Source organism: Mastacembelus armatus, chromosome 2, assembly GCF_900324485.2.
Source record: "Mastacembelus armatus chromosome 2, fMasArm1.2, whole genome shotgun sequence".
Taxonomy (NCBI): domain Eukaryota; kingdom Metazoa; phylum Chordata; class Actinopteri; order Synbranchiformes; family Mastacembelidae; genus Mastacembelus; species Mastacembelus armatus.
The window spans coordinates 5,382,945-5,409,028 of NC_046634.1; the positions used below are offsets into that span (position 1 = coordinate 5,382,945).

Here is a 26,084-nt window from a genome sequence, read left to right on the forward strand (position 1 = left end):
GAAACTCCAGCTCATATTATTACTCGTTATCTTCTTTAGTTGCACTTTAATTGCAGTCATTCTTCTATAGTTTTTGCTCAGATGGCAGTGTTGATGCAATGGGCTATTTTGACTGAGCTCCCCGAGGCCTGGAGGTGGTGTGGAAGCTGTTGTAGGTTTTTTTTTTTTTTACTAACATTTGATTTGACCTCAAACATGTTTTTTCTAAAAAATTGTCTTCCCCTTGAAGGTCAATAGTGGAATAAATGTTAAGATAAATGAGAAGATGATGGATCCTTTGAGATAATTTACAGTCTGTTTAGATGAAAAAAAAAAAACAAAACAGGTTGGATCCACAAATTCAAACGAGCTCACGACACATCAAAAAGATCCCAGTGCTCCTGATCCTTTTGTTGTTTTTCTGTCAGTTGGATCCCGTGAACAGCTCATTGATGACTTTGGCGTCGACAGGGTTGAGACATAAAGTCCTTCCTGACCATGGTGATGAAAGAAGACATGCAGACAGCCAAACATGAGATGAGGATCACTTGAATAGAGAAGACTAACAGGTAATGAATAGCTTGCATGTACGAAGTTGTTTGTCACTTTTGGAGTCACTAAACACGATCAGCGTTGCTTTTTAAAGGATCATTTACACGTCAAGCATTCATGACTTCCACGTGACTTTTGAATATTTTCCAAGCATACTGTGTTAAGATTGTCAGAACTGTGGGAAATGTAAAGTTAAAAGAGGATACAAGTTTTACGTTAGATTCTTGTAGAATCATTTTAACAGTTGTATCTGCTTTCAGCTGATGAGCCAGTTTGCTGACATGACATCTGAACTTGAACAATAGGTGAGAAATTGATTTAATGTCATGTTATGACCGTTTACTTTTTGGTGTTTGGCTGGGCAGGGAAAAACAGTGACTTGAGGGGGAAAAAATGTTGCATCCAGAAACTGAAGACTTTTAAGGATTTACTGTACTGTAATGGAAAAAATATGGTTTCACAGGAAGCTTATAAAACTTTTCAGATGCAGATCAGGATGCAAGAAGAAGCCAAGACCCAAGGCAAAATTGGAAGAAGTAGGATACCGCAGAAGAACTACATGCCACTAAAAGCCAAGCGAAACATCGAGGAAGGTAACGACAAAAAGCTGTTAAATGTAATGATAAGTTGTAGAAGACAACAAACCAAAGTAAATCAACAAGGATTAAACGCACAGACAGTGGATTTTTCAGCCGTGAAGCTGCGGTCTGCTTTCTTTTCCCCCTCACTGCTTCCACAGGCTCATGTGAATCTGGTTCTTGCTTTGTGACTTGTTTGAGGCCCTCTGGCTGCTTTGTCTGACTCTGTTGGCTCCTCTGCTGTGAGGCTTCTGTTTTGTCTGAAAGTTTCACTTGTGCTCCCATATGCATGATGATATTTCCCTAGTAATGGCAGCATCATCTCTGACTAGAGATGCAATGTAGTTTCAAGGACACCTCAGAACAATGAATACTTGTCAGCACAGGGGCCCGAAGCCCAAATTAAATATGATGTGGTGGTTAGAAAGGAACTCACTTCCGTCATACTCATTTTTACAAATTGGGTGAAAATCGAATAATAAATCGGTCTGCGGTGATGCAGAGAATATTATGATCATGTGAGTTTAAGCAATATTCAAACTAAACCCTAATCACATGAGAGCTATCATTTCCTTATAGTAATTTTTGGACAGCTAAGCAGCACTATAGGTGTAACAGTGTTAATCTTACATTAACTCCCAATCAGCCATACAGAGCAGGGACAAAGACATTGTCTTACACATTTACTATCGGTCTGAAATTGGGAAAAATTGTGCAAACGGTTGAAATGTTTCAAAGCACCTTATGAAGTTACAAATATAGTTTGACCGGATGGACAGATTTGTCCGTCTGCCAGGATTCGCTTCACAAGCGGCTGCGGTCTCGACAACCACAGTCACCGCTGTCTTAGCAGCTAGCACTCTTAACTTTCCACCTTCATTCTTGATCCTTGACTTTTCTTTCACCCTGAGAGGTTCATTTTCAGTCTGACTGTAAGCCACACAGCCTGATGAGGGATCTCTCTTTTTCTCATGCACGTATCCCTGAATGGTGAGCTATCTGCATGATAGCCGAGCACACTGACCTAGCCAAGACCAAAGTAATACAAGCACAAGGCAGAAATCATAGATTCAGATCCAGCTATCAAGTTTAAAATCAACACATTTAGTTGTCCTCTCAAAAATCTTGATGGTGAGCAGTGAGTCTTTCCTGAGAATGAGTTTAGTTTTGGCTACAGCATGTTAGTCGTTTTTGTTATTATTCCCACATTTTTTATTATCTCTCTTTTCTTCTTTGTGGCTCAGAGTTTCTCTGCTCACATTTGCCAAGCCTGTAACCCTGAACGGCTTTTCAGAATCGAAGCATGGCAATGTTACCTCAAATACGTCAGTTTTAGAAATCAGATCGTGTTTACAGATGGAGTCCATGCCGACAGCCAGGATCCTCACCCATGGAACTGTGGGCCATGGATTAGAATTAGACTTACTCAAATCTTTCACCTTGTGGATAGGTAAACATCACTCCGTCTTTATGCACGTGTAAATAGGCCACCCCATATGTTTCTATACAAAGTCTGCATACACAGGAGCTGCTGCATGATATTACATTGTATTAAAATAAGCTCAGTGCAGCATGTTATACAGAATTTTGTAATTATACTTTTTTGCATGGCAGCTGTGAGTGTAAGCCACCACTGGGGGGCAGTGCAAAGGATGGATGGATGGTTTTAATTAATCAAACAGGAGGTGAACAGGGAGCAATGCTGGGTTTTCCTGTTAGAACAACCTTACAAATAAGAGGCACATGTGACACGTGTTGATAGATGATAACAGAAATGTAACCTTTTAACATTTTAAAATTGAAATAACCTAAAAAAAAAAGAATAATATAAAGATATTTATTCTGTGCTTTAGAATGCATGTTGCTTGTAGTGAAGCATTTTTTTTCATACGTTATGTCAGGGAGATATTGCACTATACTTCCATATTGGACTGTGATTATTTGACAGCTATAGTTCAATAACAAATTAGGATGTTGACATTCAAAACAAGTTCTTCTAAAATATCAAGGTAAACAGTGGACTAACTGAAACAAATGTATGTACTGATATATAAAGTAGTTTGTAATATTCAGTTTGCTGCTTTTAGCTGACGTTTTAACATATGGTGGAGTATAAAGCACAATATATGTGTATGTCTCCCATATGTGCTAGACTTGATGTACATACTGAATAGCATGGGCATAGGAACCAGGAGACAACAAGTAGCCTGTAGCCACACATATAGTATGCTGTACATGTCATGCTTTACCCACACAGATTTAGCTTTATTATATAAAGAATGAAAAGGATCAAGCGGGTATAGAAAATGGATGGGTGGATGGATGAAAAGGCTTGGTTTCACCTAATGTGTGCTCATCAGAAATTATATTTGTGTTGGTTCTTGGCACGCCACTGTTATGAAGAAAAAATATATAGAGTTTCTGAGTTGGTTGGGCAGGGGGGAAGGATACTTTTTAAGTTTATACCTTAATTGTTGCAAATTTTTCAACAAAAGAGGGAAGTATAATTCATTCAGTAGAGGACTAACATCTGTTAAAACACTAGTGTGAAGGGTAAAGAGTACCATCCACCAACAGAAAGTCTTTTGGTTTAGTTATTTAGTTTCAGAGTCTTTTCGTGCCGTCCTGGACCATCTGTCCTCCCCTGTAACGCATCTCTATTTAGCTTGGACACTGAAATCAAAACCCTGTAAAAATATATTAGTGAGAGCGAGGGCTGAGACCAGAGGAGGCGAGGCCTGTAACACATATACGAGTGGCCGTGCCAAGTTTAGCGAAGGCAGGAACACATTTCTGCTCAGTGAATTCATCCAAGTCTCAGTGTGGGAGCAAAGTGTGAAACTTGCTGCTCAGATCTTTTCCCAGTTGCACTAAAATCCCAAACAAGAAAGTACTTCACCAGACGACCCTCTTCAATCGCTTTAATGCGTTTTATTAATGGCAGAGTTGACCACAGATACAAAAAATGGTTTAAATATTAGAACTGAAAAGTCTCTAAATAACTTGATAGCAGTGGAAGGACATTGGTAAGAGTTGAAACTAACTATGTTAAATGGGAAGGTGCAAAAAAAGCAACTTATTAAGTCAATGATAAATTTGTTGAAAACACTGAAGTGACTTGTTTTGCTCCACAGCATGGACTCCACCAGGAAAGGAGAGGACAGGAAGGAAGGGTGTTTGAAAAACCAAAATGAGAAATAAAATGCATTAGACTAAACATTTGGACAATGCCTGCATATACACAGCCAATTTATGGTTAGCCAACATGTGAGGAGAACATTCTTCCAGCCCCAAACACTTTTGTCAGGCAGGAATTCACTCACACTGAGTAACTTCTGACATGGGTAAAAAGGGGAGTGCTATCACATTAAAGAAAACATTCACCCAAGATTTATCCAATCAAGTTCTAAAATCTGTGTGAAAGTAATGTACATTTCAGGGTGTATGGTATAAATGAAGCTTTGTATTTTCAACAGGCAGCTGTGCTTTAGGTCCTGACAGTGGTTTGGAATAAGCAGTATAGATCTGGACGGATGGTTGGCGTGTTAATCGGCGTGACGGTAGAGATGGTCCTAGGCTGATCGTTCCCTTTAGATCGAGACGTGCTGTCTAGCTGTTGGCTGTGGTCACATATGTACTGTGCAGGTATGAGAGTTTACTGGGCTACGTCTGTAAATCCATTAAATGAATAGATTGTGGGCAATGAAATGCCATCGCCTTCGGTGGTCTGAACCAGGCACATTAAGATATCCACAACAGGCCAACGTGTTTTTTGAACAGCTCATGTGAAAAGTGCTATAAATACCAGTAGCCCCCAAAAGCAGGAAAGTTGCCTCCACACACGCCTGTAGTCAATTAGTCTGTGCCTGCTGTAGCTCATGTAACAGACTGAGGCTCTTTTCAATCAGTTGAGCATGAATTCTTAAACACAGGGGTGTACTTGAATCTGTGCAGATGCGTTCCATTAGATTTCATCCATTCCATCTCAGAAGTCATCGACTGTATAGATGTCAATGCTTTTGTACTTTGCAGGTACTGAACTGTAACATTTACTGAAGGGGGACACAAGTAAATTTCAGGCTTGTAATAAAACTGGCATGTGGCCTCCTCTCTCTTTGTACAGATGTATTCTTAGTTATTAGTAATAACAATACTTTACATCAGATGTCATCAATCACAAAAAATGACTTATCTGGGTCCCAAGCAGATATTACATTGTATTGAGGGTTCAAGAGGCAGTCTGGGAACTTTGCTGGATACAAAATCCATTCTCCAAAGACATGCAGACAAACCTGTGATTTTTTTTTTTTTTTTTTTTTTTTTTTAAGCTAGGTATCCGTTTCCACAAAGCATGATCATGGATTCTGGGTTAGCGATTTTTCCATCAGCACAGTCTGATTGTAATCTCCCTTTATGCGACTAGACTTGAGCAATAAAAATGTGTCCTTCTGGCAATCGAAGAGAGAGAGCACTCAGTCTGTCCCGGCTGGACAAACAGGGTCTAGAGCCAAGCTGCTGAGGAGGTGCAGACCCACTGCGAAGAACAACTGAGGACTTCTGCTTTTAATTTGTCTTTTCTGGTCTGGCTATGTTGTTATTATTATAATGTCTCTGTTTTGACTCTGTCTCTCTCACACTTTACAGCCTCATCTCTGTCCTTGTGTCTAAAATGACATCTGCTTTTCTAACAAACTGTGGTGCTGCCAGAGTCTTCTCTCCATCAATATGGCAACAGGTAAGTTGAGATTAATACAACAACACTGTAGCACTGAGTTGGCCACAGGATCTCGAGATCTGTAAAATTATCCCAACAGAAAGTAATAAAGTAGTTTAAGTAAAAATACAAGTAATACATGTATTCACATGAAATATAAAAATAGGGCGAAACATTAGTACTTGTGTCGGCAGCAATGAAAGGTTTAGGAGTTAATTTTCCCCTAGCTGAGCATAAGGGTTGACATGTGGCCAGTCAGGTTGTAATAGAAAACAGACTCAAACTAATTCGGACACGTCCCTGCGGCTTGTTGCTTGGAGGCCATTCCACCACCGAACTCTCAGGCATCAGGGTCTCAGCCTTTGTGGCAAAATGAGAACCAGGGTGAGTTTACTCAGGTCCTTAGAGGAATGCTGGGAATTGTTTGCACTGCCTGAAGCAGCAGAAGTTGGACCAGTGGTGCTTTGTCTGGATGTGCACAAAAACACACATGCATGAAATAATTATTGTGATTGCATCTGTGTTTTATGTTGCACAGTGGATTTGGTTGCACCGCTGCAGCCTCTTTGTCTTACTGGTGTTTGAGGCATTTTGGATAAAAATTGGTGTTTATGTGTGAACCAGTAAGAATCTGATGCTTGTGAATGCAGCATCCCGGCCTTTTTGGCGAGTTATAAAAGTGAGCCTGTTTTGAAAATATTAATGCAAATATTTTGCCAAGTGCAGAAATAAAACAGGACTTTGCGGTTTTGTCCGACACAAGCGGGAAGGAGTTCAGGTTTTTTTGCCTCAGTCACATGAACAAAGTATTTCTGTTCAGCATCACGTTCCCTCCCTTGACAAATGTTCCTGAAAACACACGAAAGGATTCTGTGATACTTTCAACTGTTCCCCAACATAGAAGCAAAATAGCCGTGGTGCGGTGCTCTTCATCTGGTAAAGCATGTAAAATGTGTCGTAAATTAACCCTGGAGTAGGTGGCAGTAAATTTTCACCCAATCCCCAAAGCATGACCTATAAAAGAAAATGAATCATTAGTCTGGACACTTTTGACAGCCTTTGGCACATTGTTCATTTCTTCAAGCCGTAGTATTCGTACTTTAATCTAAATGTCAGACAGCTGCCATTACCTGTTGACATTTTCTCTGTGTAAAAATAGATTGTTGACAGATGAATGATTAGCTGATTGACAGTAAAGTAGTTTGCAGTAGTTGTATTTTATTCATGTTTCTTTTCTATAGACCGTAGAAGTCCACAGTCGTGCCTCACTTTGAGCTCAAAGGACCAACTCAAACAAACACGCTGAACTCAGTGGGCCCAGACTGCAGACCAGATGAACAGACAGTGACTCAGCAGCTTTTTAAGCAGTGAATAAGCTCCTTTTTGGAACCACCTACAATTGATTAATTTGCTACCCACCGTCAAACACCGGGGATTTCCAGTTCATTCTGGCATACCTGGCCCTTGTTTCAAGGGCAGTAGACTGATGAATTGCAAACCAAAGCATTTGGCTCAAACTTGGAGCTAAATAAATAAAACACTGGAGAGGGAGTTTCTCCTAAAGCTGTGGTATTCTGTGGTAGATGCACAGTAATCTTAATGGACACAGAATGATCTCATATTCAAGGCCAACAGACTGGACTCAGTCATGTAGTCCAAGTCAGGTCACATAATGTAGATGAAATCTGGAAAAATGGAGAGTTCTAACATCAGTATGAAAGAAAAAGTCCACAAAGCTGTTTTGTTTCTGCACCTGGTAAAACACAACAAAAAGGCTCCATTTTGCAGTTCACCAATCAGACCCTACCATCACTGCTGCCATGGTTGCTGCTGTGGGTGTGGTTGTTGCTGTAGTTGTCTTTGCGGTTGCAGTTGTGGTTGCTGCTGCTGTAGCTGTAGTTGTTGCTGTAGATGTGGTTGTTGCTGCGGTTGTGGTTGTTGCTGTAGATGTGGTTGTTGCTGTTGCTGTGGTTGTTGTTGTGGTTGTGGTTGCTGCTGCTGTAGATGTGGTTGTTGCTGTTGCTGTGGTTGCTGCTGTGGTTGTGGCTGTTGCTGTGGTTGCTGCTGTGGTTGTGGTTGCTGCTGCTGTAGTTGTTGCTGTAGATGTGGTTGTTGTAGATGTGGTTGCTGCTGTAGCTGTGGTTGTTGCTGTGGTTGTGGTTGCTGTAGCTGTAGTTGTTGCTGTAGATGTGGTTGCTGCTGTAGCTGTGGTTGTTGCTGTGGTTGTTGTAGATGTGGTTGCTGCTGTGGTTGTGGTTGTTGCTGTGGTTGTTGTAGATGTGGTTGCTGCTGTAGCTGTGGTTGTTGCTGTGGTTGTGGTTGCTGCTGTGGTTGCTGCTTCTGTAGCTGTAGTTGTTGCTGTAGATGTGGTTGTGGTTGTTGTAGATGTGGTTGCTGCTGTAGCTGTGGTTGTTGCTGTGGTTGTTGCTGCTGTAGCTGTAGTTGTTGCTGTGGTTGTGGTTGTTGTAGATGTGGTTGTTGCTGCTGTAGATGTAGTTGTTGCTGTGGTTGTGGTTGTTGTAGATGTGGTTGCTGCTGTAGTTACAGATGTGGTTGTTGCTGTGGTTGCTGCTGCTGTAGCTGTGGTTGTTGCTGTAGATGTGGTTGTTGTTGTGGTTGTTGTAGATGTGGTTGTTGTTGTGGTTGTTGTAGATGTGGTTGCTGCTGTAGCTGTGGTTGTTGCTGTAGCTGTGGTTGTTGCTGTAGATGTGGTTGTTGTTGTGGTTGTTGTAGATGTGGTTGCTGCTGTAGCTGTGGTTGTTGCTGTAGCTGTAGTTGTAGATGTGGTTGTTGCTGTAGATGTAGTTGTTGCTGTGGTTGCGGTGGCTGCTGCTGACACAGTTGCTTCTGTTGTTTGGCCATCCAATGCTAGTGTTGTACTGCTGATGGTTGGTTTACTTTTTTTGGTATTATAGTACTGCAGTGGAGTAATACTGAGAGTGACACATGATTCCAGTACTTCAATTAAATTACCGCCTAGTACAATCAGGTTTATTTATAAAGGATTTTGGCCGGCAGGGTATGTTTAGGTGTGTGTTTGTGTGCATGCATTTTTGTGAGGCGATGTAAAAGCATCATGAAGCTGCCAGGCAGGAATTAGGAGTTGCTGACTGAAAGGCTGCAGCCCTTCCGCTTAAGTAAAAAAAAAAAAAAGTAAACAATTGTGGATCATATTCACAATGAAATCCTTTTGAAAGTACTCATTACACTCCTGCCCAGAAACACAGGGGCATGTGGCCATAAAACTGCATACAATAGCTCGATTGATGGAGACTGTTAGAGACGGCTCAATGAACTGGGTACTTTCTATGAAGTCTTGAGTACTGCTCAGCCTGTCAAAACAGGGTTTTTACCTTGTACAATGTTGTGTGTGGCTCTGGAGGAGTTTTGTTGAATCTGAGAAGTGTCTCATCAGGTTGTCAAGATTCAGTTTTGGTTGTTTAGTTGCTATTTAAGTCATTATTACAGTACAGAAATGTGGACAGTAATACAGAAAAAAACAGAACCCTTCCAGAATATTTACGTGTTTTTACACAAAGTTTGGTTTCTTTCACCTATTTTATAGTTGAACAGTGTATTTTTATGTTTATTTCTAACCATAATCGGTCCAGTTGCAAATACCTGAAACCAGAATGAAACACTTTCAGCTTTTGATGTGATGACATACAGATTTTAGCAGCAGTATGCAGCAGTGTCATGTGTGTCGTTCTCTTTCTGGTAGCATTAATAATCCAGAATATGATGCCCTGTAGCTGCGAGACAATGTTGTCTTTTAAGTGACCATCATGGATGCACTGTTAACAGGATGGTTACATTGTGTGTCCGTTTTTAAAGAAATCCTGTCTTTGTCCAGGCTGTATTCTGGGAAATGTAGAATCACATTGGGGTGTTCCAATACAAATTAATAACAACACATATGGAAACATTTTACATCCCAGAATGATCATATCTAATAGTGATACAGAGTATGTAAAATTATATTTGCAATATTCCCAGAACCAAAGCTAATCTAGCCTGTTACATCAGCCAGCACATCGGTGTAGAAGTATTAATTATTCGTGGTCGGCCGAACCTAGAGGCATGCGTCAGGCCAAGGAAAACATCCTTCCAGTGCAGACAAAGCAAGAGAGCAGGTTTATGAAGACTTATGGCCCAGAGTAGAGGTGGTTTGCCCTCATATAACCCCAACATCTCTGACTTCACTGCAGACTTCATGAACACAGTAAATGGCGGCCGGCAACTAATGATCCTTTCCCTGTGATATCACTTGGATCTGGTGCATTTGGCGTTTTGTGTAATTGGTCTGACACCACAGAAGAAAAGCACACAGTGACCAAAGGAATAAACAGTATTCTGACAGTCCTCCAGCGCTAAGTGGCACGGCCGCCATGCTAGAGTGAAGCCTCAGTCATGGTGAGATGTCAATGATAATATTTAACTTTCTGAGTAAATGTTTAAAAGTATTGGTTCGGTGTTAGCGAGGTGTTATTTTCTCAAAAACCTGACAATACAGCACGGCAGAGCTTCAGTGATACTATTTCTCATTATATTAGTCTCATGCAGCCACATCATCATCTTCTGGTTAGGATCAACTCTGCAATCTGCCTTTTCTTCTTTTAGATCTGCTCTATGAATATTCTTCCCCTGCTGTGATTCAAACAAGGTCAGGGATGATCAATGATATGTCTGTCTGCACACAGAGCAATGAAACTTGAATCATACTGACAAAAATGCACTAGGTTTTTGTGCCAGAAGACCAACCTAAGCTCCAAGAAAGAAATTTAAATATTACAAGCACTGATGTGATTACACACATTTTTCTGAGGACAGTACGACAGCTGTGACACTGTCTCTGAAGTCTTGGGACTTTCAGTTGGAGAGGCTGTTAATTCAAAACAGAATTGCTTGAAGCCCATCTATGAATGAAACATTTCCATTCTGATAGTGGGATCTCTGTATTTGTTGTGAGTGAGGTCAGTCTTAGTTTTGCATGTAGACTCATTAGAAAATTGTTTTAATCGCTGTCATCTGCTGTGACCTGACAGAGATAAGAAAAAGCACAATTTGTGGCAATAAGCAGAGAGTAGTGATGTCATTAGAAACGCCTGTGCTTTTCATATTATGACAAAGTACTCGCTGTAGAAAAGACTGGGAGAAGGCAAGGTTTTGATGTATTTTATTTTGAAAACTAGAACTTCAGGTGTTTTAAATTTATCAAATTACTGCATAATGTTGAACAACTCGTACTGATAAACCCAAAGAGAATTACACAATGATTCTTTAATTCCACTCAGCCCCACAGAGCATTTGTGCATTTAATCTCATTGTTTTTGGTTTATGGCCTGTAACTTTACAAAAAGTCTAAAACCGACTGCACGCTACCTGCTCAGCAGCAAACAACACACAAAGTTAGTAACAGACACTTTTCATGTGACACAGAATGTTTCTGTGAATAACATAACCTCTTTGGAAACTTGAAAATGACTTCAAAGTAGTAATTTAGCGTCATCTCAGGTAACGACATAACGTAACTACAATCAGGAGCTGCATCTGTTAATATGTGTCTTGGATGTAAAAGCTCTGACATGCACTCTACAAAGGACAAAAAGCAGATCCAAAATAAGAGAGCTCTGTTAGCCATTTACTGATTACTGCTTGTAGCTACAAAAATGGGTTGAGTGTAAAAAATGACACATGGATAAAATTGTTTTGTGTTGGAACTTTTTAAAAAAATGTGTTTTTACCACACGAAATGTTGTATTTACTTAATGTAGTTATGTTAAGTAGTTCCACAAAAGTTGCTAGTGTCCTTTGGATCTGAACATGCTCCATTGGTATGTGAAGGATTATGTATGTGAATGGGTCCCAAGTACAATTCAATCATACACAGTACAATCAACGCAATCCTACAACAGTGATACAGCTCTTTTATGTTTAGTATATTGAACATAACTTAATGCTAATGAAAAGGCAGAGAAAATGGAAGTTCTTGAGCACGGAGAACACAAGAGATCATTATGTGGCTCATTCTTGAATTGGCTAACTTTTTCAGTCATCTGTGATGAAGGTCCAGTGCCCAAATTTTAGCCACAGTCCCTCAGAACAGAAGTAGCTAACATTTTTCACATCTGATTTTATTTTCCTATTCGAGCTCCTAAAAGCTGAGTTATTTCCTGAGCACCAGAAAACCAAGAGCTGCACTGGAGAAAAAGGAACGTCTGCATTTTTCTGAATCGTTAAGTGATTTTATGAGTTGTGCTAATAGACTGGTCCCGTTGAGCGCCAAAATTGGCAGCTATGGGGTTGCTAAATGGAAAAAAGTCAGGCGATCTGAACAGAAGCAAAGAGCTCGACTCAGCGGTGACAGAGCTGAAGCCAGATAAGACTGCCGAGATCTGTCTTCTTATTGTGTTTCCTGTCAGTTTTTCTTTCCTTATTTACACATTTTCATTTTCTTCTTAATATAGCCGTGTTTTTAACCTGCAGCCGTTGAAGGTTTTCTCCTGATTTATATGATGTGGCTGATGAATACACTGGTTTTTACAGGGTTTACATAACATTTCCAAAAAATATTGTGATTTATTGTCTTTCCTGTTTTAACATGACTTTATTTTAGTTTCACATTCTACAATTAGCCTGAAGAGCATTTAGCTGATGACGGTCTGGCAGAATAACCTGAACTTTTTGTTTTCTTTTGAGATTTCAGCTGTGGGACCGGCTCGCCAAAGACCTCGGAAAGCTGTCGAGATACCACGAATGCTGCAATAACAGCTAGTAAGTGGACTTTTGACTTGGTTTCATCGGTGCACTGCTCTTTAAAAGGTCACGGTTTGTAGAGTGACAAAAGTGGCGAGCGTTGACACCAGTAACGTGTGACCTTACTGTTCAGTGATCACATAAGAGCAAGGAGAGCAGGAAAAGGAAAAGGAAAAGGAATCACTGTGACATGTTTTCCTTCCAAGGTCGACTTCATTTGGGTCTGGTGCTGGCTTTAGTCTGTCCAATTTTAGCCAAACGTTAGAGGAAATCTGCGCCCACCAGCAAATTATATTTACAGTCATCGGACTAATCGCATTTCCGTCCGTCACACGGAAGCCATTTGTACCTGCTGCAGCTTTAGGAAAAAGTCGGAGTTGTTTTGACAAGTCATGGAAAGTGCCAAGTTCAGTACAGATGTCCAGTTGGACTCTCAGTCAGTCATCTGGCTTCACGGTTTTCACAGAAACATTGCAAGGAACCTGGACTACATACAACACACAAACCCAAACAAAGGCCATTTTAACAGAGCATCCACCTGTTAGAATTACTGCAAGCGGCCAATCCCAAGATGAAAGCGAGCTGACTGGAGAACAAGAACCAGGGGGGACCAGAGTCGTTGCCAAGGTTGTCTGCTATTTTCAAGTTGCTGCAGTGACTCAGCCTTGTGATATAGGGGGCAGTTTAATAACTAAATGAGCAAGACGCAGGCACTCAGACATGAGGTCAGTCTTTCCGTGCAGCTCCTCATACTGTCTGGTGAATGCTGGGAAAACAGATTTCTGCTCTCTGGACTTAGAAAGGCGAACATCGAAAAAAAGGTTATACCATTAGAAAGAATAGTGAGGTTTTCAGGTTGCTGATGGGATCTTGTGCAACTGAGTGAGTGAAGTCATGGGTATTTGCAGAGCAGATTACTTTAATAAGCTCAAATGAGCACAGTGGAATTTAGCACCAAGAAGCTGACAGTGTCGGTCAGAAGGAGCAAATCAAAATGTTTTCTCTGCAAACAGTTCCTGCATGGAGAGAACATGTCAAAGAATTAAAATAACAACACAAACAAAAACATAAGAAATAATTCCTCAAATATGAACCAGCTGTTCAAAGGGATCGCCCCTCTGCCATGTTTCTTCAGGAAAGAGTAGAAATTGGGCAAAAGCAAAATATTTCTGCCTTTTACACCAAAAGCTCCGGGGAAGAGTCTCAAACTGTGCTGCATGTATGAGTACATGTAGTTGTAATTCTCATATCTCTATCTTTATTTAAAATTCCTCAGAAAATGCAAATGTGAACAAACTGAACTTGTGAACGGACTTGTGGTTTAGATTGTTTTGTCAACTACTGTGTGTGTGCTGCAGTAGTCACGAGAACCTCTCTTCTCAGCTAGATTGTGACCTCAGTTAGCATTGGTTAACCAAACTAAGACCCTGCCCTTAAATCTTTATGCATGCAAAGAATGCACTGAGAGGTCCAAGTCAAACGAGAATCTTTCCCCTTCGTGTTATACGGTTGCGTGGCTGGGTTTCCTCTTTTCCCCGGTTTGTTTCTAATGCTTCAAACATATAGCTCCAGTGGTGGCTGGGGTTAGCTAACCCTCTTACACTGATCATGTTATTCTTTTTCTGTTTTCCTCCCTCCCTCCCTCTCTCACATACATGTACAGATCCAGTGGTTTTCCTCACTCAGCTCATGCAACTCCACCCACCTGCAGATAAAAGCCAAACCCTCACCAGGGCTGCCGTTCAGCGTCCATACCAAACTCCTCAAAGCTCTGTGCTACTTTCAACTTGGAGCAGCAGCACAAACACATAGGTAAGTGATGCATCACCACTGAGACAGCAGGATTTGATGATGCATTAGGTGGCATGGCTGCTAAGTGACTGTTTTGCAGCAGACAGCATGACTTATAGTTTGAGTTTGTTTTTTTTTTTTTTTAATGTAACTTGTGTATGGCACACCATTTACAGATTTAGATGTAAATACAGAGGCAATTTAAAAAAAAAAAAAAAAAAAAGCACTTTCTCCACCGTATGTTTTTGTCCTTTTGCGTTTCATAAGACATAGCACTTCACAGATCACATGCTGTGAAGCCGCAGCAGACAGAAATGTCTGCAGATAACATCTGATGGAAAATCCAAAAGAGCCACCTGGAAAGAATAACCTCAGCTTAAGCTTGTTAAAATAAATGCAGGGTGCAGCTTTTTGACACCATCTAGCAGCAGTTAATAGAAGGTCCTGACATATAGAAATTGTAGTTGTGTGTCTTTCAACGCAGAAGAAAAGTGTTTTTGTTTGTTTGGTTTTTAAGACAAAAAACACAGTGTTAAGGTTATCGTAGTTTTAACTATATTAAAGATATAAAGATAGTAAGATTGAAATCATATTGCTTAGACTGACTCTGTGACGTTTTGGCTTCACAAATTGTTCCACCTATGTTCAACCTAAAATGTGCAGATGTTAATATTTATCAAGTGTAAACTGAATCAGGTGTAAATTGGGTTTAATACTGAGATCATTCAATGGCAACACTCTGCCCAAGCCAAACATATTTTCAGCATAACCTGATCGGAGTGTCTGAGTGGGCACTTGTTAGGAATCCCTTTCTCTCAAAAAGTGAAATGTATGTCAATCTATTGTTTGTTCAGCACCCTTTCCTGCTGAAAGCAATTAAATCGCTGGCACTTGCGTAGGAAAAATTCTTTTGCAAAAGCATAAAAGCAAATTCACGTCGGTACAAACAAAAGATGTGAAAAAGTCATTGTAGATAACAAGCATAGGTTTTTATGGAACTGAGGAAAAACTTGCAGCACTTTGTAACTTTTGGCTCTTTCTGTCTAAAGTGTTTTTTCTTTTTCAGAGAAAATTCTTAATTATGGGAAACTGCGTTTTACATGTGTTACCATATGTCATTTGTAGCAGCAAACTGTAGTTATGGATTTTTTCATCAGGGAGATCACATAACTGTGAAAGAATGTAGAGGTTCAGGATCCCTGGCTTGATGTGTATCTACTTGTGTTGGAGAAAAAAAAGATGGACTATTTATTGGTAGTGGCATCATGTTATGCCTACATGACATTACATTTTGGGTTTTTTTTGGGGGGGGGGGGGCTGGTTTGTTTATCATAGAAGTACTTAATAGAAAAGTGAGACAATTTCAATTATAATGTGGGTAACATTTTGGCTTTACAGTTAACTGAAGAGTTCTAGCTTTGTGTCAGGGGATGAATGTATTTGAACCAATGCTGCCCCCAAGTATGGACAGTTGTATCGTTTTTTTGAAGTCATTCATGTTTGGGCCTGGGCCTGGTCGGATTTTGGCCCCCTAAAGGCTTAGCCACTCCCAGTTGTTGTCACAAAATGCTGCCGTACGAATGAGCTGCTTCAGTTGTGTTACACGTATGTAGCGGTCCATTCCTGGGGAAACCACATGCCACAGGTGGTGCATTTGGAGTTACTCTGCCAGCAGGTGATGAGTATGTTGCTGTTTTCACCAAGAGGGGGCTTTTGCCAGTCTCAATAAGAAATGAGACTCACCATGTTAAGCAAGAAAGTGACTAAACATATTGCTGAAGGGTTATATGTAACATTTATTGGATTAAACACTTTAGGGAAAGATTGAGGAAGCAAAATTCATTTACAGTATGAAATAGAGCTCTTTGTTTTAGGGTTTAAAGTGAAAGATGATCACAGAAGGAGCTGAATGCTGAGGGAAAGGGTGTGAACGACTCTCATAAATGCTGTTGTGCTCTGCTTTTGTTGTCGTTGAAGCCAAACCTGTGTCAAAGAGTGAATTGGATGCCTGTCATCAGCCGTGTCTTTATGCGGCGTATTTGTTACTCTGTCATCGTCTCTCGATGGCATTTTCTCTGTCTCACTCACGGTTTTCACATACCGGACGGGGTTTATGTGGCTCAGAGGGAACGTCCGTCTTTATCCCGCAGCTGTAGCGTCTGTGATTTGAGGCCATGCGTTCAAGTGTTCTCCTGCTACCGTGCAGAGTAACGCAGATGACTCCAAATATGACATTAATATCATGGCACTTTTGATGATCACAAACCTGCAGTTCATCTCTTACATTAGCTGTAATAGTGATCTGTGTTGTTGATCTATTGTAGTTTAAAACCAGCCCTCTGACATTACAACTTTAAATTCTGCAGATTTATTGCAAAGTATCTGTTATCAAAACTTCTAAGTAGACATAGTCATAGTTCTTATTATCCCTCATAAATACTTCTCTGCAAAAACATCTGGACAGTAGGGAGAGGGAGGATCGTATTTTTACTCCGAGTGGCATATTCTACATCTTACTGTGTAATGTAATAAACTTCACAGGACTGTTGTCATTATCCCATTACTGTCACTGGAGAGATGATGCATATAGGTTGCCGCAAGCCCTGGATGATGTCAGTTACGATTTCAATAAAAGGATACACGTGTAAGAAAAACCAAACACGGACGACCAAAATCTCCGTCTGACTACGTACAGTTGTTAGAATAAAAAATGCTCTGGGGAAACCATCATTCAAGTATAATCGTCTGCAATAGAATGTCGTCTTATTTAATTCTGACTGCTGACAGCTGTTAAATTTCACCAGTGAGTGCTTTCCTGTCCTGTGTGCTTAAAATGCAGAAGTTAGTTGTTAGTTGGTGACAGAGCTTTTCTGGCATGTCATGCCTTTATCAGATTTGTTGTCAGTGTGGGAGGAAGTGCCCACTCTTCACAACAAATGTGCAAATACAAAAACTCGGGGGGAAAATGTGGAATCGTGAAAAAAGAATTCCAAATCTTGCAAAACTCGGCAAGGTGGATTTGTTTGTGCATAAACCAAATAAAATTCCAGAAAGTGGAAAACAGAAGAAGCCGAGCATGTGCAGACATTAAACGTCCACTGAAGAAAGGAGAAATGGCAGCACTTTATTCCTGCCACTGTTCATTGGAAAGGCTCAGAAACAGCCTCTCACAGAGTGATTTACGTAGCACACAAAATATATTTATGCAGCTGCAAACTGCAGAATTCCCCACTGGAGTCTGAGGTTTAAGCATAGTGTAAGTGATCAGATCTTATTATTGGCAGAATGTTGTTATTGCCTATAAAAATAATCATTCACTAGTGAAGTGTCCCTCTGAGAGTCAGTGCAAATATGAGAGAAAGCGAAAAAGAAATGTGGCAAAAGCTTGGATTCATGTGCTGCTGAAAGTAAAAGGTTAGAAAAGTCTGGGAAGCCTCACAAGCTTTTCCTTCCTGCTGTGTGAGATAGCGGAACATGTCATGTAAAATAAGCTCTCTTTAGAGTAAATATTTTCAGAATCAAAAATACATTCTTCATATCCTTGTTCCCATTAGATTTTCTTGTCCTCCGAACATGTGAACTTCTGTAAAAGTATGTAAAAACTGAAAGCAGTTCTTAGTATTAAGCATTAAATGCTGTCTACTGACATCAGATACTGTGTTTTGACAGAACTCAGAGCTAATGGGAAAATAATTCTCTTCCCGATCTTTGCCTGAAATGAAAATTGTGGCCAGACATTCGGTGACTTGCGGTTCCCAGAAATGTAGGAGAGGAAAAATCTGTCAACGAGACGGGTAAAGACGTCGGACAGACCGCGCAGATGCGTGGGCACGCATGTGATGGGAAGGGAGGCGTAGGTGCAATTACGTGCATGCACGTAAGTGTGTGTGTGTCAAAGGTTAGAAGAGAGGTATATTGCGGTTGGCAGTTTGAAACTCATCTGGATACAACTCCCCTTTGTGGTCATTTGGTACATTAGTTTAAAGTGTCTTACCGCCTGAAAACCAGGCTTTTCATTCCGCTCTTAAGTCCGCCGACCCCTCATCTTCAGGCTGTAGATGTTTGGAAAGACCACTGTGGCCTTTGCTCTGCAAAGAGATGGAGCAGGTGTGAAGGAATGCTGAAAAAGTGCAAAATAGATTGGAAAGTAACTGGAGCGGGTGGAGTAAATGTGCACGTTTTACTTTATTTTTTGGCACGCAGCGGGAAAACTTAATGTTATTCCCTTGCCATCGAGATAAGCAGGAATGGAGGAAAATGAAAATGTTTCTTCATGATCGAACTGGGATAAATCACCTGCTCGGAGACAGAAAGGCCAGTCGATTCAGAATAGCAAAACAGAGTCGGGTCCAAAATATTCTGAAAATATGGTTTGTGGTTTGTGAGGAATAATGTACCATTGAGAGAGCGGTCGCTCTGCGGACTGCAGACAAAACCAATATCCAGTATAAATTACAGAAAAGGTAGCAATTAATCGGATTGTATGAAAGTGTTTAAATCAGCCAGCTAATACAGTCTTTGTCAGAATAATGAGGTCTTTTGTTGCCATTGGAAGCACATGTAGTTCTCCACCCAGGCTGTGGGAAACACCAGTAAACAAGACAGACCAATTACATTGATGGGATAAAGTGCAGTTCTAAAATGGAGTTTGCTTTTCTTTGTTGAACCACAAGCCTCTCTATTGAATATATTTGCATAGGATACGGGGATGCTACCCAGTCAAGTATTTCTCTTATAGTTTTTCTAACAAAATTGTTTAAAGAAATCAATAGTTTTTCCTTCAGACATAACGAAGTCTTGGAGTGTGAGAACCAGGGGCTGTCCAAGAATCACTGTAGAGGTGCAGTGTTTTTTTTTTATTTATTTTTCTTATAAAGGGTAGGTAATAGACAGTAACAGTTCACACATGTGCACGGACAGACCCACACACACACGCACACACACACACACACACACACACACACACACACACACACACACACACACACGCACACACGCACACACGCACACACGCTCGGGTGCATTCACCAGATGTTGTTTTAGGCCTAGGCTGCTTCTATCAGCCGATCGACGCATTCCTTTGCATTTGTGCGTCTGAAGTCTTTGACGGGGCACCCACAGAGCTGTTGCACCGTGGTGTATTTCACCTAATGTGAAATGTGCTGCTGTTAGAGGGCTTATTTTCCAAATATGAGGAAAAACGTTTTTTTTTTTGGTCATTCCTTGCATTCCTTTGCTTTCATTGATTGGTGAAACAGTTGGTAAAATACAGCCAGTAAAAGAGAACAACATCTGTGTTATTCTTGAGTTTTTGCTGTCCTGTAGCTCAGGTGATTTATCAGGTCAACCATTAATTGTAGGGCTGTGCAGTACAGTCCCGTGGCCAAGATGTGAGAGAGAATAAGAAACCAAAGCCTAGATTGTAGTTTGTGAGGAGAGTGGGAATCGCAAACAAGATGCAATTTGTAAGCATTTATTGGTTTTCTGTGTCATGTTGACGTAGGTCGCGTGAGCCTCGTCATGTTTCGAGGTGACTTTTTATAGTTTGACGACAATATCTTTTTAGCACTGTGTGGGAGAAGCGAAGCTGCCCTCTGTCATCAATCAGCATAGAACACAATAGCCAAAAGCTAGAATTGAAGACCGGCACCCATAAGAAACAGCACAGCTCTATTCCTCCTCTCGATTTGTTTATTGAGTCCCCCCATCTGGAACCGGTCAGGAGAGGAATACAGAGGAGAAATGGAAATTTGATTATTTTCTAAGCGAAGCTGGAGGCGATAAAAGATTTGTGGCTCATCAAGAGGAGCCGGCTGCGGTCGGCGTGTTGGCAAAGAGGTTCAGAGGAACCAACGACCGGTCTTTGTTGCATGGGATTGTCATGAAGTGCAGGGTGTGGAGATGTCTGAAGGGTTTTCATCAGCTGAGTTCATGCACAAGTTGAAACACCAAAAAAAAAAAAGGAAGAAAGTTGTGTGAACAATAGGATGTACTTGTTTTTGTACTGAGGAGCAGAAGTCAAGAAGATTACGATTGTTGAGCTCTCTGTCTGCACATATTTGGTTCTTTCAGAAATATGGTTCAGCAATAACTTTATGCAAAATGACTGTACAAGGGATCATGAAAGTTCAGTCCATCGCTGTGAAAGAACAGAGAAAACAGCAGCAGGGCCGTGTTCCTCGAAGAACACGCCTCGGGCATACACGTATACTGATCTTTGTGTTGTTTTGTTTGGAGAGTTTAATGCAGGTGTGGTTTCCTTATAGACTTTATAATAAGAAGGTGTATACATATACATATATATATATATATATATATATATATATATATATATAAATATATCAGTTCCGTTCTTAGTACTGTCTATTTGCTGTACTTGGCTGCCAAACTAATGCTGCTGCTGTTTGTTTTCTATCCAGCACATACAACCGGTTTCAGGGCTGATGCTGTTGTGGAGTCCCTCTCCTTTGTTTCTGTAGAAATTGTCGTACTGGAGCTGTTGCTATACAGAGGTAAGGAGGTCGCCACTGTAGTAGTGCTGGAGGTGACCGATGTTCACAAAGTCCAAGATCCAGTTGCAGAAGTGTAATAATCTAAATGTTATAGCGACAACTTTGCGATTAATGTTTTTGGAGGATAGTGATCTTAGTGTGGATATCAGGCTCATGAATGGTTTATTGGATTTAAGGTCATGATTATTAAGGATATTTGTGGTTTGAATGATTTAATGAAATGTTTTCAGTTTTTTATAAAGGTTTAGATTATGAGAGATTGTTATTTCTGTAGCTGAGAACAGGGCTGCTATGATCTCCCTTTCCAGAAGCGGCACATTTTCAACAGAAAACAGAGAAAAAGCACACGGCCTCCGATATGATCCGATCTCTGTTGGGCTCCGTCTATTAAAAATAAATCTTAGAGGAATCACTTTACATGTACAGATGAATCACACAGGTCATTGTGATATACTGGGTACTGTCCACGTGAAGATTCCAGCTCCACTCTGCCTTAGCATGAGATGTGCTGATCAATAAGATAAAAAGGAAAACTGATCCTCACGCTTTCAAAAAGTGTTCATGGAATCGAACTGTGAAATATTCAAAAAGAGAAGGTGGAGACGGCAAAAGGGAAAAAGTTTTCTCTAGTGAACTATAAATGTCATTTTGCACTGACCGTAGGCAACTAAATGAAAGAGAATAACACAGTCATCAGAGGAACTAAACTGTATCGATGTACTGTAATACTGTACTTTGTTAAATCCTCCACAACGGCGTCTTCCCAAATATACAATCGGGAAATGAAGTTCACAGTTTTGCGTGACACCGCATCTTTGTATGTGCAACCATGTACTCTATGAAAAAAGGGAAAGTGTTGTTTTAATTATCAGTCATTGTCATAGGGAAAGACATTATCTCACAATATAGCTAAAAGTTCATGTCCTTAGGCCTGCACCGGGTGTCCCTCACACCTCAGGTCACACCTCAGGTCACCATACACAAAATGCACCGGTCTTTCTTTGTTGCAGTGGCGTCAACAGGAAAACTCCAAATTCCCATATCAAATGTTTCCCAAAAGTGCTGCATGTAATATAAATATAGTAAGTGTTATTTCTTACCGTCTGCAGGCTCTGTCCATGGTGCTGGAGCTATACATCGCAAATAGCTTCCTGTACTTTGAAAAAGTTTTGCTTACAGTGAGATGTCTTCAGTCTGAAAAAAAAGATCTAAAAAGGTTTAAAGGTTTTCGGTTTTTGAAGTCAGCATGGACATTAAGGAATCTGTCTATAAGGAACAAGATATTTTTGTGGCTTTATTGGTAGACTTTGTATGACTTGTAGGCACAGTTTGAATTGTTATTCATCCAATAGTCAGGACCCTCGAGCAGTGACAGAAGGACGATGTTTGGTGAACTGTTTCAAAGTTCAGTTTTCAGTCTGTAGAAAAAGAAAAATAATGTTTTTTGTGGCTCTGACTTTCTAAAGTTTAATAAATGACACAGAGAAGCACTAACCGAAGACCCGATCCCGTCACACTGTTATGACGCGATTTATGACAAAGGACAGGACACGTTGGCCTCGGCTGCTTTGAATTGGATTTCAAAGGTTTCACAGGGAAATAAAAATGTGGCATTTCACACTTTTGTGTAGAATTGCCAATCTGCTTGTATTAATGTAACAATTTCCCCGATTGTCATTGTAATTGCAGGAAATGGTGCCTTTACCCGTCCATGACTTCTGTATAGTCATCGCAGCATTCCAGCTGTGTTTACTGCACCGGGCCCACGGCGGGGCATATTATGGAAACAAGCAGCCACCTCAACAGCACCAGCCCCTGCCGCAGTACAACGAAGGGTATCCGCAACAACAGTTTTTGGGGAACGAGATGCCGCTACCACAGCAATATGGAAAAGAGTTTCCTCAGCTACCTTTGCAAATGAGCAAAGAGAGACCTCTGACTGAGGGCAAAGGTGAGATCAGGTAGTTAATCGAACACTCCTCTAGCAATGAAATGACAAAGTAAGATCATTCACGTAAACCCACCAGCCCCGTAAACCTCGACGTCACGACGGACGCTTATCAGATCGTATCACGATCGGACCGCTATTTACCATGTGTTCTTCTTTTTCCTAGGACAAACATTTCCCAGAGGGGCTAAAGGCCCACCTCCCGCTTTTCCTGGTGGCGAAGGCATCAGAGAGGGACCGCAAGGAATTCAGGGTCCCCCGGGATCAGCGGGACCTCCGGGACCACAAGGTCCCCCCGGACTCCCAGGACAGGGATTACCGGGGATACCGGGAAAGCCGGGGCCTACCGGTCCTCAAGGTTATCCAGGCATTGGAAAACCCGGCCTACCGGGATTGCCGGGAAAACCCGGAGGACCCGGATTACCGGGACCAAAAGGAGACCTCGGTCCTCGAGGCGGCGAAGGACCGACCGGACTTCCCGGGCCGGCAGGGCTCCCGGGTCCCCCGGGACTCCCCGGGATTTCAAAACCTGGAGGCCAAGGGCTACCGGGACGGCCGGGTCTTCAAGGAGAGCCTGGCCCAAAAGGTATCCCTGGCCTACCCGGTCCTCCGGGCCCCAAGGGAGACAAAGGGCTCGATTTACCTGGCTCGCCAGGTTTAAAAGGACCCGGCGGACCGCCGGGTCCACCCGGACAGGTGGGCGTCCCTGGCATCGGTAAACCCGGTCTTAACGGTCTCCCCGGACAACCGGGATTACCAGGAAAGCCCGGTCCTCACGGAGAGCAAGGTTTGGCAGGGCCACCCGGCGAAAGAGGCCAACCGGGATCACCGGGTTTGCCGGGAGTCGGAAAACCGGGAAAAGATGGTTTCAAAGGGCGACCGGGGTTCTCGGGAGGTAAAGGAGAACCGGGCCCCCCTGGTTTACCGGGGGGTCCGGGTTTGCCAGGCTACGGTAAACCGGGTTTTCCAGGACCCAAGGGTCACAAGGGACACGCCGGCCTCCCCGGTCTTCCGGGCCCTAAAGGCGATAAAGGTCAGGGAGGTCTTCCGGGGGTCATCGGCCCTACCGGCCCTAGTGGTACGCCTGGGCCGCCCGGTCCTACGGGGCCTCCGGGTAGTCTCGGTTTTCCAGGGCAGAAGGGAGAAGGTGGCGTCGGGGGCCCAAAAGGAAATCCAGGAACAAAGGGCGAATTAGGAATTCCAGGTGTCCCGGGACAGCCGGGAAGACCCGGAGAGGGCGGACCGCCCGGACCGAGAGGTTTCCAAGGGCCCGCTGGGCCTAAAGGAGAAGCCGGTAGCAGGGGTTTTCCCGGCGTCCCCGGTGCAGCGGGATTACCGGGACCGAGAGGAGAGGGAGGGCAGCCCGGAGAGACAGGCCACCAGGGACCACAGGGAATACCAGGGCTTCCGGGCCCGGGGGGACCGATCGGGCCTCCCGGACTACCGGGGCAAAAGGGTGAAACGGGCCTTCCCGGTAAACCCGGCTACCCCGGAGAAGGAAAGCCGGGACTCCTGGGTCACGTCGGTCCTCAAGGTAACCCCGGCCCCAGCGGCCCACAAGGACTTCCGGGGCGGCCGGGACAGCCGGGACCTCCCGGTCCACCCGGACCGCCCGCGGTCGCTCCCGAACTCGGACAGATCCTCCCGGCGACGGGTCCGTACGCCGGTCAAACGCACGGTTACAAGAAGCCGAAGAACGGAGGCGAGATCGGCGGAAGCATCCTGGAAACGCCTGCGTTCACAGCAAAGCTCACGAATCCGTTCCCTCCCGTCGGGTCTCCCGTGATCTTTGACAAAGTCTTGCACAACGGCAACCAAAACTACAATCCCCAAACTGGGATTTTCACCTGTAGCGTACCTGGAATCTACTACTTTGTTTACCATGTCCACTGCAAGGGAGGTAACGTGTGGGTGGCACTGATGAAGAACAACGAGCCTGTAATGTACACCTACGACGAGTACAAAAAAGGCTCGCTGGATCAGGCTTCGGGAAGCGCGGTCCTCCCGTTACGACGAGGGGACAGCGTGCACTTACAGCTGCCGTCCGACCAGGCAGCGGGACTTTACGCCGGTCAATATGTCCATTCTACATTTTCTGGATACTTATTGTACCCAATGTAAGAAATGCAACGGCGATGACACAGCCATGGCAAATGACAGTACTTCGGGCTGTAAATTCGATCGTAGGTCAAACTCGGCGGTTTACGACGAGAGGAAAAAGGATGTGTCATCGGCCCATAGGGCGTCCGACCTTGTCGTCCAGAACAGAGCGCAGTTTGACCGGGTAAAATTTTAAGGGGAGGAGTTCTGTCGGGGCTGGGGGTGAGGAAGCAGCGTACTTTTGATAAATATCACGATGAACCGTGAGAAGCAGTGGGGGTTTTGCGAGTGTTAAAAGATACTATGGAATATTTAGGCCGTCTTAATTGTTGTACGTTTATGTGATATATTGATTCTTATATCCATTCACAGACCTTATATCCGTGTTCACGACACGGCTGGAATAAATCCCGGAACAGTAAGACTTTACTCACTTTTCAGTATTTTTTTTTTGCTTTACAGTTCTATACTATATACCGGGCACATAAGTACATATCAGTTTCAGTGCTTGTACTCTAAATAATCATAACATAGTGTTGGGTTTTGGTTTTGGGCGCATGATGAAGTTAAGTTATTATTTTTTTATGTTATAAGGAAAAGTCTCACAATAATCTGACAGTACAAGAAGCATTTGGTTGAGTATTCAGTCCACGTTCATCACAGTCCAGAACAGAAGACTTTGCATTGACTGTCATTGGAAAATGTTCTTACGTGTTGTAAATTTGTGTAGTTTGTAATAAATATGACTTTTTGAAAGGTTTTTTTCAGTATTGTCTGTAATTTATTTGTTTGACTACTGAAGAATTGGAATTGTTTTGTCTTTGTTTCTGACAGCAAATGAAGGAAATCATTGGAAATTGCACAATATAGGCCTTTTGAGGAATGCTCACCATTAATAATATGTGTCAGTATATTTTTGTTTGTACTTAAAAGCTTGTAAGAATCCTCGTGTACGTTTTTTTTAAGTACTTTAAGTGTGGAAAACCGGTATATCCGGCAAATTTACCTGTGCCTAAATATGTCTCATCTATTTTGCTGTTTATGGTTCGGGGCAATAAAAAACATTTGTCTCAGCTTCATATGCGTTGTCACACTTTAATGCGTGTGCTGCATGTAAATGTCAACGATATTTATATAGTGACTTGTGTGAACAC

At 42.2% G+C, this 26,084-nt stretch overlaps 1 protein-coding gene across 4 annotated transcripts; it reads left to right on the forward strand.

Annotated features, from left to right (window-relative positions):
- Positions 1 to 32: 32 nt before the first annotated feature.
- On the forward strand, positions 33 to 26,009 carry LOC113127505 (collagen alpha-1(VIII) chain-like). 4 transcript variants are annotated; one of them, XM_026302179.2, is made up of 10 exons: positions 33 to 151; positions 408 to 548; positions 792 to 836; positions 1,016 to 1,124; positions 5,754 to 5,844; positions 12,523 to 12,597; positions 14,243 to 14,391; positions 20,790 to 20,882; positions 22,572 to 22,833; positions 22,997 to 26,009. In XM_026302179.2, the coding sequence occupies exons 9-10, from the start codon at positions 22,575 to 22,577 to the stop codon at positions 24,949 to 24,951; spliced, it is 2,214 nt and encodes a 737-aa protein (XP_026157964.1). In that variant the 5' UTR covers positions 33 to 151; positions 408 to 548; positions 792 to 836; positions 1,016 to 1,124; positions 5,754 to 5,844; positions 12,523 to 12,597; positions 14,243 to 14,391; positions 20,790 to 20,882; positions 22,572 to 22,574; the 3' UTR covers positions 24,952 to 26,009. The 4 variants fall into 4 exon arrangements, with proteins under 4 accessions (XP_026157964.1, XP_026157962.1, XP_026157963.1 ...); XM_026302177.2 differs by lacking the exon at positions 20,790 to 20,882; XM_026302178.2 differs by lacking the exons at positions 33 to 151; positions 20,790 to 20,882 and having other exon boundaries at positions 374 to 548.
- The last annotated feature ends 75 nt before the right edge of the window (positions 26,010 to 26,084 follow it).

Excerpts from the sequence above, each read along its gene's own strand:
- LOC113127505 (XM_026302179.2), top strand. The coding sequence starts at position 22,575 with ATGGTGCCTTTACCCGTCCATGACTTCTGTATAGTCATCGCAGCATTC. Across the intron at positions 22,834-22,996 it reads ACCTCTGACTGAGGGCAAAG|GACAAACATTTCCCAGAGGG; the intron begins GTGAGATCAGGT and ends TCTTTTTCCTAG.